The sequence below is a fragment of the Felis catus genome, chromosome B3, assembly GCF_018350175.1.
Source record: "Felis catus isolate Fca126 chromosome B3, F.catus_Fca126_mat1.0, whole genome shotgun sequence".
Classification (NCBI taxonomy): Eukaryota; Metazoa; Chordata; class Mammalia; order Carnivora; family Felidae; genus Felis; species Felis catus.
In genome coordinates this window covers 5,946,566-5,959,543 of record NC_058373.1, presented here as the reverse complement: position 1 = coordinate 5,959,543, position 12,978 = coordinate 5,946,566, and the positions used below count along the sequence as shown (strand labels likewise).

Here is a 12,978-nt window from a genome sequence, read left to right as displayed (position 1 = left end):
TACTGGTAAGGAAGACTAAGATAGAAAAGGGACAACTGTGGACAGCCGTGAATGCCTGGTTAGGAGGTCAAGGTGACCAAAAATGGTCTATGCTCAAGGGAGCAGTTAGTCTAAAGGGTGGTTTAGGAAAAAATATGTAATTCCAGTGTGCAGGATCAACAAGAAAGAAGAGGAAATAAGGTTAGAAAACTTGTCAGGCATAACTGACATCAAGAGGCACTATAACTTAAAGATAGCACTTGACCTACAGTCAGAATCTGACTGAAAAATATAAAGGATGTTAAGTGGGACAAGTGAAGAACTTAAATATGAACTGTATACTGAATAATAGTATTTATTAGTGTTAAATTTTAAATATGTTAATTACATTGTAGTTAATTATTTTTTTTAATGTTTATTTATTTTGAGGGGGGGAGCATGAGCAGGACAGGGGCAGAGAGAGAACAGGGAGAGAAAGAATCCCAAGCAGGCTCCGTGCTGACAGCGCAAAGCCCGACACAGGGTTTGAACTCATGAACCGTGAGATTGTGACCTGAGCTGAAATCAAGAGTTGGACACTCAACCAACCGAGCCACCCAGGCGGCCCAATTAATTATGTTAATTAGAGAACTATGCACAACGGGTTACATAAGACAATTTCCTTGTTCTGAGGAGATACCTGCTGAAGTACTTAGGGATGAGAAGTCAGGATGGGTCAAGAAGAAGAGTATGTACGTCTAGAGAGAGATATAAAGACAAGTGGGCCAAACGTGAGTAACTGGTGAGAACAGATATAAGAAGTCTACAGGAAGAAGCAACAGGTTTTAGTGACCGACTGGCTACTGGTGGCAAAGAAGAGGGAGGAGAGGTTTTGAGTGTATTTGACAGAGGATGGAGGCAGCACTGGGAAAGGGAGGCTGGAAGAGGAAACGGCTTGCCGCATCTGGCTCTGGGGAAGAAGCGGCTGGAAGGAATTGAGGAAGAGGTGCCATCTGGTAGCGGGAAAGACAGGGACAGGACTCAGGCCACACTGGATTAGAAATGACAAGTTTGGGAATTACCCAGACAGATGGTAATTTACACTGAAAAGTGGATACAATCTAGGATCCAAACAGGAGAGTGAGAAGAGCGAGGGAAGAGATGACAAACCTAAGTTAGTGACAGAAGGTGGGAAGAGAGTAAGAGAGAAGCCAGAAAGGTTCTATGTAACAGAAACAAAGGTGGAAAAGGATTAAGACAGCAGTGTACCATGGCAGGATCCACAGCCTCAAATGCTGCACGAACACGACAGAAGGTGATATTGGCAAATGAGAGCAGGAAATCACCAGTGAATTTTGGGTAAGAGTGAAAAGCAGGCCCCAGGGCTCCAGAAAGGGAAAAGATGAAGTAGAAAAGGGAGGCTGGGCGTAAGTCACGCACTCAAGATGTTTACCTTTAGTGCAAGTGTGTGGAGATGAGACTACAGTTAAAACGCAGGAAGAGCCGTGCTCTGTGAGACTGGAATTACAGGGGAAGGAACAAATCAAGGCCCCTCAAAGAGGAGGTGACACTGAGATCACGGTGTATGCTGGGTAGAGACAGGAAGTGGATGTGGCTCTACATATGGAATGAAACACACTTTCCTTTAAGGCAGGAAGAAGGGGTGAAGAGGTGAAGAGACTTAAGGCAGAGAGAAACTTCTTCAGTTCCGAAGGATGGAGTGCAAGGTCCTTTGCCTACTTGAGTAAAAAGACCATTTCCACCTATATGCAGAAGATAAACTTGAATTAGCAGCTGCTCTACCTGAGGGCAAAGACAAGCCTGAAACCTCACTACAAGAAAGTCACCTGCTGGAAGACACCTTCAGACACTCTTCAGGGGAGGAGGGGGAGATGCTGACCCCTTGCATCAGCACTTTCCAAAATCTCAGGAAACAGGGATAGTAATTTCCTGATGTCAGGTGAACAACTAAAAATAGACAGTTTTATCAACTATAAAAGAAATCTGCAGCAGCAGCAAATTACTTTATGGAACCTATCTGAAGATAAGACATAGGAGAAAGAACAACATTTTTATGACTTTTGATTTCCTTTGAAAGCCACACCCACTGGTATAGATGGGAGACGGATCTGAACTGTGGTTCTCCTTAAGAGAAATTACAACATAGCGGCACCTTTAACAACTGACAAGCTTAAAGCAGCTCTAAATGCTTGCAAAGAGGGGGCTAAGAGGTCTCTGAAATGTCTAAGATTCTTTCATATGAAAAGGGAGAGTGACCACATCCAAAGCACCAATGAGCTCCGGGGGCCTCGTGAGCCTATCAGGGAGCACCGAGTCAAGTATCTACAGCAAGAGTGGGGTTCTGTGACTCTCTTGTACCAGGCTTCCCCTGGAGCTGTGGAGCCAAGCCAGATGTTGAGAGAGAAAACTTCACTCCGTTCCAGCATCCAACCTTAAGAATGCACTCACCACATCTGTCTGGAAAGTGTCATCCGACAATCTCGGGAGAGTGAACAGAGACTGAAGATCCTACTGGAAAATGACACGAAAGGCCTCCAGATGGCAACGCCAGCGATGAGGGATCTGAAAACAACTACTTCGTTGTGATAAAAATAAATTCATAAAGGATCACGGCTTAGCACTGAGTAGCTGTCTTATAAAAAATCATTCCCTCTCTCCAAGGGCCATGAATCACAGTGACAACAACCCGCTGAAGGAAACCAGGATCAAGCACAACTAAGATACGCCAGGTGAACGGCACTGAGTGCGGCATGAGCCCCGCTGGATAAAACAAATGTGGCAGTTCCTAACCCCTTGCTGGCTATCTCTCACCTTGAATTTGGCACATGAGGGCACAGACCATGTCAAAATTATGCTGGCAGCACAAGTCTGAGAACATGTACTTTGTACTTCAATTCTGCCTGACAGTCAGCTTCCCTACTGAGTATCACCTGACCTCAAACTGTGTTACTGATGTCTGAGTCACTCTATTACTCTTGGGGAAAATTACAAACTCTGCTAGCCAGGTCAAAGACCCTGTGTCATGATTCTTCCAAAGCTTCACTGTGTCACTGGATTATGCCTAGGGAACTCATTTCACAAGCCACACAAAGCAATTTCTCTCACCTTTGGTGTGGCCATCAGCCAGTCATCACCGTGACATCACTGCCCTATACCAAGAAGGCTGTCCAGGTCAAGATGGGCAATGACACAGGCCCGGTAATAATCACCTGTGTGTTAAAACTAATAGCAGATCTTAGCAAAATACCCCCAAAATTATTAAACTCAAGTTATTAAATGAAACATGTTCTGGGACTGCTCCCAGAGTAAAAAGCCACAAGAAAGAACAGGAAGGTGTAGAGACGGATAGTTTTCTAGCAACGCTGCTCAGGGAGAGAAGGTACCTTATCCATATGGAAGATCAAATCCAACTCACAAACATTTTCAAAACACTTATCCAGGGTCTCCACAAAAACCTAGGAAACAAGGAGAAACAGAAAAAGAAAAGAAATCAGAACACAGTCACATCTTCGTCAATGTCACATTTGAAAGTAAAGGGGGGGCAGTCGTGATACCATTTACCTTATGATGAATTTCAGAATAAACAAACAACTACCAGCATTAGGCAATCATCCTACTATCCCAATTTAGAGGGCACAGTCTAGACCAGGTCAATCTTGTTTTCAGTACAGCAATACAACCAGCAGACACGTGGGGCTTTCTTTCCCCCTTTAGAAGATGCTATTTTACATAGAAAAATAACAAACTGAAAGACCAACTACTTGCAGTACTGTGTCCTCTCCCCAAGCCTCCACCTGTACCCACAACAAAATTTCCTTATTTCGGTGTTGCTATAGGTCTGTCCCGCTCGTTTCAGTGAACATGAACTTCAAAACGCCTTTCCACGAATTGTTAACAAGCTCACAACTTTAGGTTTTTAACTTCTTAATATAACAGGAAAGGGTACTGATGAGAAGAGTACGGCTTAGTGAATTTTCAGAATGAACATATCACGTAACCGACCACCATCCGGATACCGCGTGGACTATCACCAGCTCTAGCCGCGCCCTTCACGCCCCTCCAAAGGTAGCCGCCATCCTGACTCCTGTCTTTGAACTTACACAGATGGCGTCACACAACAAGTACTCTGTCTGACTTCTCTCATTCAACAGTGCTGGGGAGCTCCTCCACGTTGCTGTGTGTCATAAAATTCGGTGTTCATATTCGCTGCCATAGAGTACCGCATAGAAATATTCATCCATCTCCTACAGGTGGGACATTTGAGTGATTTTCAGCTTCTGACGGGGCATAGAGTGACATAAATGGAAATCCTGTTTCTAACCACTTTGGACAACTACTTGACATCATTATCTACCACAGCAGCAATTCTACCCTAGGTACATCCCCAACAGAAATGCATACATGTGTGCCAAAAAACACGTATGCTAATTTCGTAACGGCACTACATTTTTATCAGAGGCTGAATATTTCCCAGCAAGGATAACATTCTTGAATTAGGGCGTGTTTTCTATCCAGGTGCTAGGCACTCAGTGAGCCCTTACAATCCAGCAACTCAAGACCTTCAGGTTGGGAAAATTGTATCAAGTAATTTGGCTGAGAATTTCCCCGCTTCCCTGTTCCTCATCTTCCTTTTTGGGGCTGCTTCTCCTGAGGTGCTGGACCTCCTTATGCTCTTATCTTTTCTCTTCCAGTTTTCGCTCAGATCTTTAATTTCTAAGAGATCATTTTGTTCTGTGTTTCTTGTTGATTTAGCAGCCTGTTTTTATTTGTTTGATTTTCCTGTGGCTTCAAGACAGGGGTTTGCTCATTTTACTGTTTTCCTTTCTTTGTATGGGCTCTATTTACTTTACGTTGCCTTTGAGAGTTTGTCGGTTTTAGTCTCTATCTTCCATGTTAGAGGCTTTCCTCAGATCACTGATTACCTTTTTTTTTTATTCCTAAGAATAAAAGGCCGATTGGCAGTTCTGCAATCATAGCTACTTGTTGGGGATCCTCCCCTTCATCCACTTAGGCTTTCTTATTCTGTCCCCTTAGATTGATCAGATTTCCCAGAGAAATGTGACAATCTCCAGCCTAAAGGCTGTAAGACTGGCTACCTGAAACTCGGGAGCTGAGTGGCGGGAAAGGGCTAGGAAGTTAGCATACAACATTCACAAGGCACACATTCATTTCACCGCCCTGACTTGCGCCGGCAACTCTCTGGTGGCCCCCAAACCGGAAAACTGGAGCTGGGAAAGGAAGGACTCAGGGATCCGACTGTTCTCAGACAGCTTTTCCTGCCCCCTCCACACTACACCCAGCACGATGCTGCCCGCTCTGGGCCGGGTGAGGCACCAGCAGCATGTAGCAGTTTGCCCATCAGCTCCCACTGCTGGCCCAGGATGTGGCGTCCTTGGACTTGCCAAGTCAATTACCAAACATCCATATTCTTTGCTCCTTTCGAGAAGTTTCTTGCTAGTGTTTCCTCTCCTGTCCCTGTGTGTGTTATATATATGGCCTTAGTTTTCAAAGAAAAAAATGAACTTGGAAGCATGGAAGGTCTCAGAAGGACTTAAAAAAAAAAATGAAACAAAGTCTCAAGTTCTTAACAGAAAATAAAATGTGAAAATACTCTGCCAAGATGTTTAGAAAAACAACCATGATAAGGAATGACTAGTCCTACTAGGTATCAAAATTCACTGCAGGGGCACCTGGGTGGCACAGTCAGTTAATCTTACTCTTGATCTTGACTCAGGTCACAATCTCACAGTTCATGAGTTCAAGCCCCGCGTCGGGCTCTGCACTAGTAGTGCAGAGCCTGCTTGGGATTCTGTCTCTCCTTTTCTCTGACCCTCCCCCACTTGTTCTCATTCTCTCTCTCTCTCAAAATAAATAAAATTTAAAAAATTCACTGCAAAACTTTGGTCATTAAAATAGTATAAAACTAAGGTAGAAACAAAAGTATGGATCAATGGGACAGAATATAGGGGCATCTGGGTGGCTCAGTTGGCTAAGTCCCTAACTTTGGCTCAGGTCATGATCTCAGGATTTGAGGGTTCGAGCCCCATACTGGGCTCTGTGCAGACAGCATGGGGCCAGCTTCAGATCTTCGGTCTCCCTCTCTCTCTGTCCGTCACCTGCTCATGCTCGCTCTCTCTCTCTCAAAAATAAACATTTAAAAAATGGGCCAGAATATAAAATACTGAAACATATACCAGTGTATAAGAAAATACATCCTTCTCCCCAAGAAGTGGTAAATAATTTTCATTATTGTCAAAGGCATAATCTAGTTTTGGAAATTTGTTAAGAAGCTAAAATTCATACAAAATCTGCTATAAACTAAGACAAAGGTAGATTAAAATGCATCATATCTATCTCTTAAATAAAGTAACACCTTCTATAAAAAGCAAAGGTGGGCTTTTGACTTAATGCTGAACAATGCTGGCTCTAGAATTCTATCCAATTCTGAACAAAAATGAATTCTCTAACAAGAGTTTTCCACTTTCTGTGAACTTCAACAGACCAAGTTCAAAAGCAAATCATGATAAAATCTACCATGGTCTTGAATTCTAAACTCCAAGAATTTCAGACAAGCTGCGCTATAAAGCCACCGTTGAGAAATCCAGTGAAGCACGGGGACACGTCCTGGGCACTCTGGGTTTTGAAGTTTGAGAAAATTAGAGTAAAAAGTTGATTTTGTGTGTAATATTTTTAGATGTTCTAGGAAGACCAAAACCATGAAAGCCACAGCAGTCTGTGAGTGTCCCTGCCTCCTGCTGTGGCCAGCCTGCCTCCAAGACGAGCTCCCACAACCGGCACCGCGTTCACGCGGCCTCTAGGGGTTGGCGCCACCGAATCCTCTCCCTCTCCCTCTGCCTCTATTACCCATGCGCGCTCCTCTTCCCTGCCCTGCAAGGTGTGGGGACCCTTCATCGTGCATGGGGCCTCTCATGTCAAGAATACACAATTTTTGACAAATGTGGTATTTTAAATTGGTGGGGAAAACATGCACTAGTTAACACTGCCAGGAGACACGGCTGTCCTTCGGGGGAAAATTAAAGGTAGTGACCTGTCTCAGTACAGACATAAGAGTACCTTACAGGTTTTACAGAGCTAAATGTAAAAAGCAAACTAAAAAAAGCAATGGCAGGTTCCTTTTGTGCCACTCACGTCTCCCACGGGAGCGGATTTAGTCAGTCTATGGGACGCTTCTGGGTGGCTGGTATTGTCATAAGTGCTGCCCCAGCAGCCGGGACTCTGGAGTAGGATGCCCAGAACAAAGACAGACCATATTTCTCGGCCGCCGTTTTTATTAAAGAGGGTTAATGACATGAAGATTGGCGTATTAGTCGCCTGGGGCTGCCATAACAAAACACCACAGGCTGTGTGGCTTAAAGAGAAATTTATTTTCTCAGTGTTAGAGGCCAGAGTCCCAGATCAAGGTCTGGCAGGACTGGTTCCCGATGAGGGCTCCCCTCCTGGCTCACAAGGAGCCACCGTCTCACTGTGTCTCTGAAGGGACTTTCCTTGGTGCACATGGAAGGGGTCTCTTCCTCTTCTTGTAAGAACAATGCCAACTGTTTGGGGTCAGAGCCTCACCCTTATGATCTCATCTAACCATAATGTCTGTAAAAGCACCATTTCTACATATAGTCACACGGAGGGTTAGGGCCTCAACATATAAACCTGGGAGGGGACACAACTTAGTCCATAACAATGGGGATCTCACACAGGCTAGTAACATGGAATGAGATCGAATAGCTCCAGGAAAGATATCCCCAGATAAAGATCAAAAAAGAGGAGTCAGATGTATCTGTTTCTCCTAGAACCTCAAAATATCATCATTCAAGATCATGAGCAAGAGGGAAAGAAAATAAAAGTCAGATAATGTAAGAAGAAAGTGCAGGAGCCAGAGCCGAAGCAAAGGGTAGGCTAACGCATGAAGAAACCGAAGATGCCGCAGACTCAGACAGCAAAATAGTAAGACGTGAAACTAAAAAAAAAAAAAAAAAAAAAAAAATCCTCTAAGAAACACAGATTTGAGGAACATAATGACAAAGACCATTCTTCTCAAAGAGGAAGGGAGTGACTAAATTCATATGAAAATGGTGAGGACAGATACAAATGCAAAGAAAGAAGAAGGTCATCAAGAGGCAGAAGTCACTCAAGATCTAAGGTCATTAAAGGCATCATCGTAGTAGAAGTGGGGAGTGGAAATATCTTGTTCCGGGAACAGAAAGAGAAGTCAGAGAGGAAGAACCATGATCCGGAAGCAGGAAAGAACACTGCAGATCAGATCTAGCCCCTGCTGAGGACCAAGACACGGGTAGGAGCCAGAGCAGCACAGGAGGAAACATCAAGACAGAAAGAAGAAAACAGAAAAACCAAGAAAAGTCAGCAAAAGTTTAAGCCAGACTCCAAGTGTACGTCTCTTGAGGCAGAAATAGCAGTGGATGCACAAAAAGCTTTAGCCAGAGGACGGAAAAGGCAGAGGTTGGAAATGACAACAGCAGCGAGAAGAGGAAATAGCTAAAAAACAAAAACAGGAAGTAGCCGCAGTTGCCCAAGATTCTGTTCTCAGTGTTGCTGCCCTGTTGGCAAGGACAGTAAAGCTCCCTTTCATCCACGGCAGGTACGTTCCATGAGCCTGTGGATGCCTGAAACCATGGATAGTAACCAACTCTACATACGCCATGCTTTTTCCCATACACACCTATTTATGATAGCTTACTTTGTTGATTAGCCCCTCTAAGAGATTTAATACAGTAGAACAATCAGAATATATTGTAATAAAAGTTATATAAATGTGGTCCCTCTCTCTCTCTCTCTCTCTCTCTCTCTCTCTCTCTCTCTTATTGTCCTGTATTCACCCTTCTGAGGATGCGAGATGACACAGTGCCTACACAAGGAGAGGAAGGGAGGTGAGTGCGTAGGCACCGGGACCAGCGTTCAGCTGCTACTGACCTGACGGTAAGTCAGAAGAAGGATCATCTGCTTCTGGATTGCGGCTGACCCAGGTAAGCGAGACCAGGGAAACGAAGCTGTGCATAAAAGGGGGGCTACCCTGAGTCCTCACACAGCTATGGCTCAAGTATGAGTCCCAACTAACACTCTGGCAGAGATCAGAATCGCCTTCTCTAGCTATTACAACCTAGCAGTTGTGAATCCAGTGAAACCGACTAAACAAGAGAAAGGAAGACACCTCAGCAAGACAAAAAAGAAGGGACAAATCCCAGCCTACTTAAATATGGAATAAACTGAATTTTGAAAACAAGGACCAAAATGTCAAGCTTAGCAAATTAAGCAATATTACGAGTGAAGATGAAGCTGGATACAGCTCAGCTGATGAAGAAAGCTCCAAGACTTTAAGCAATGGGAAGGACGGTAGACTCTAGAACACAAGGCTTAGGGGTGCTGCCCACCCCTCACCACTTCCTGCACAGTCAAAAATCCATCTATAACTTGACTCCCCCAAAATGTAACTACTAATAGCTACTACCAGGAGCGCCTGGGTGGCTCAGTCAGTTAAGCGTCCGACTTCGGCTCAGGTCGTGATCTCATGGTTCATGGGTTCGAGCCCCGCGTCGGGCTCTGTGCTGACAGCTCAGAGCCTGGAGCCTGCTTCGGATTCTGTGTCTCCTTCTCTCTCTGCCCCATCCCCACTTGCGCACCGTCTCCCTCTGTCTCAAAAATAAATGAACATTTAAAAAATTTTTTTTCTAATAGCTACTACTAGTAGCTGGAAGACTTACCAATAGACAGTCAGCTGACACATGCTCTGTATGTTATATGAATTATACACTGCATTGTTATAACAAAGAAAGCTAAGAAAAAAATGTCATTAAGAAAATCATAAGGGGAGGGGCGCTTGGGTGGCTCAGTCGGTTGGGCATCCGACTTGGGCTCAGGTCACGGACTCACGGTCCGTGAGTTCGAGCCCCACATCAGGCTCTGTACTGACAGCTCAGAGCCTGAAGCCTGCTTAGGATTCTGTGTCTCCCTCTCTCTCTGTCTCTCCCCCATTTGCACTCTGCCTCTCTCTCTCAAAAATAAATAAACATTAAAAAAAATTTTTTAAGAAAAAAAAAAGAAAATCATAAGGGGGCACCGGGGTGGCCCAGCTGGATGAGCATCAGACCCTTGATTCTGGCTCAGGTCATGATCTCACAGTTCATGGGATCGAGCCCTGTGTTGGGCTCCACGCTGAGTGTGGAACCTCCTTGGGATTCTCTCTCTGCTCCTCCTCTGCTCTCACTCTCTCTCTCAAAAAAAAAAAAAAAAATCATAAGGAAAATACATTTACGGTACTGTACTATATTTATTGAAAAAAAACCATGCATAAGTGGACCGGCACAGTTTAAGGGTCAACTGTATTTGGAAATCTAGATGTTCAGTATGAAATGGCAAGATCATAAACCCACTCATAAAGAGGAATGGGGCTGAGTTTCACATCTTCAATGCAAGGAATGGATTCAGTTTGAAAAAGATCACACTTTTACAGTGTGTGACTTGACAGACTTCTTGTTTGGATGTCAGGTCCTTGTTCACCAAAGAGCATTCTAGCTTGCGTGGGTATCACACTGATTTTAATTTATTGAAAAATACGATTCTCACTAATAAAAGAATGGCAATTATGTGATGCAATAAGAGGTGATTACAGTGGTAATCATTTTGCAATACGTAAGTGTAGCAAATGAATAGACTGTACACCTTAAACTTAATGCTATGTGTCAATTATACCTCAATAAAGCTGGGAGGAAGAGAAAAAAACATCAATTTTGGTAAATATCAAATCAGTGATACTGGTGTTAATCTTGTAATCAGGCTAAATCTTCCATTAAACTCAACAAGACAGTAATTTTTAGTTCATGAATTCTACTTTTCAAATATATAAATGCCGCAGGTGGGATAAAATATCAGACAAGGATTTTCTGTGTCATTTTTTGTATCTTTGTAGTTAACTTTTTACAGTTATTTTCACCTCTTGAAACATGAAAGAAATGTTATGCAGATATTCTTTAGACAATCTGGCCATTTGCTACAAAATCCAGCACATAAATAAATGTTAAAAAAAAAAATTAAAAAAAAATAAACGTTAAAAAAAAATTAAAAAAAAAAATCCAGCACAAATAAGCTGGGTGGTAATAATGATAAAAATGGTTTTCTCAGGAGAATAAATATTGTTAAAGTGGCCATACTACCCAAAGTAATGTACACATTTAATGCAATCCCTATCAAACACCAATAGCATTTTTCACAGAAGTAGAACAAATAATCCTAAAATTCATACGGAACCACAAAAGATCCCAAATGGCACAGCAATCTTGAGAAAGAAGAAATCCAGGGGTATCACATACAATCTCAGATTTCAAGAAATACTTCAAAGCTATAGTAATCAAACTCTATCATACTGGCACAAAAACAGACACACAGGTCAAGAGAAAATAGAATAGAGAGCCCAGAAATAACGCCATGATTATAGGATCACTCAATCTTCAGCAAAGAAGGCAAGAATATACGACGGGAGAAAGTCTCTTCAAGAAATGGCGCTGGGAAAACTGGAAGCCACATGCAAAAGAATGAACCTGGACCACTTTCTTACATCATACACAAAAATAAACTCAAAATGGATTAAAGACCTAAACTGAGACTTGAAACCATAAAAATCTTAGAAGAGCGCACAGGCATTCATTTCTCTGACATCAGTCATAGCAACGTTTTTCTAGAGATGTCTCCTGAGGCAAGGGAAACAAAGGCAAGTATGAACTACTGGCACGACATCACAGCAAAAAGCTCCTGCACAGCAAAAGAAACAATCAACAAAATCAAAAGATAACCTACTGAATGGGAGAAAGTATTTGCAAATGACATTCAATAAAGGGTTAGTATCCAAAAAATATCAGGAATTTACACAACACCAAAAAAAACCACAAATAATTCCATTTAAAAATGGGCAGAAGACATGAACAGACAGTTCTCCAATGAAGACACACAGATGACCAACAGACACATGAAAAGATGCTCAACATCACTCACCATCAAGGAAATGCAAATCAAAACCACACTGAGATATCACCTCACACCTGTCAGAAGAGCTAAAATCAAAACCACAAGAAACAAGTGTTGGTGAGGATGCGGAGAAAAAGGAATCCTTGTGCACCACTGGTGGGAATGCGAAATGGTGCACCCACTATGGAAGACAGTATGGAGGTTCCTCAAAAAATTGAAAATAGAATTACCACATGACCGAGTAATTCCACTACTATTTACCCAAATAATATTTAAAAAACCTAATTCAGGGCACCTGGGTGGCTCAGTCGGTTGACCATCCGACCTCGGCTCAGGTCATGATCTCACAGTCTGTGAGTTTGAGCCCCGCGTCGGGCTCTGTGCTGACAGCTCAGAGCTTGGAACCTGCTTCAGATTCTGTGTCTCCCTCTCTCTGACCCTCCCCCGTTGATGCTCCGTCCCTCTCTGTCTCAAAAATAAACATTAAAAAAAAAAAAAAAAACCTAATTCAAAAAGATACACGTACCTCTCTGTTTACTGCAGCATTATTTACAATAACCAAAGTGTGGAAGGAACCAGTGTCCACTGATAGATGAATGGATACAATACAGAAGATGTGGTACATATATACAATGGAATATTATTCAGCCATAAAAAAGAATGAGATCTTGCCATTTGCAACAACATGGACAGATCTAGAGGGTATAATGTGATGTGACATAAGTCAGTTGGAGAAAGACAAATACCATATGATTTCACTCACTCATGTGGAATTTAAGAAACTAAACAAATGAATAAACAAAAAAAGAAAACAAAAAAGACTCATAAGTACAGAGAACAAACAGGTGGGTCCCAGAGGGAAGGGGATGGGTGAAATAGGTAAAAGGGACTGAGAGTACACTTAGAGTGACAAGCACTGAGTATGTATAGAATTGTTGAATCACTCTATTGTACACCTGAAACTAATATAACATTGTATGTTAATTATACTGTAAAGTCTTTAAAAATGGT

The 12,978-nt window shown here is 42.7% G+C and overlaps 1 protein-coding gene across 3 annotated transcripts in view; it reads right to left on the bottom strand.

Annotated features, from left to right (window-relative positions):
• The window catches only part of AP3S2 (adaptor related protein complex 3 subunit sigma 2), a 58,506-nt gene that overhangs the window by 31,916 nt on the left and 13,612 nt on the right, over nt 1-12,978 (bottom strand). For 2 of the 3 annotated variants that reach the window (XM_003986807.5, XR_002742776.2), the window contains exon 4: nt 3,363-3,434. The exons of the other annotated variant lie outside the window; for it this stretch is intronic. In XM_003986807.5, coding sequence (XP_003986856.1) covers nt 3,363-3,434 — 72 coding nt within the window. The remainder of the gene's footprint in view (nt 1-3,362; nt 3,435-12,978) is intronic. 3 annotated transcript variants of the gene reach the window in all.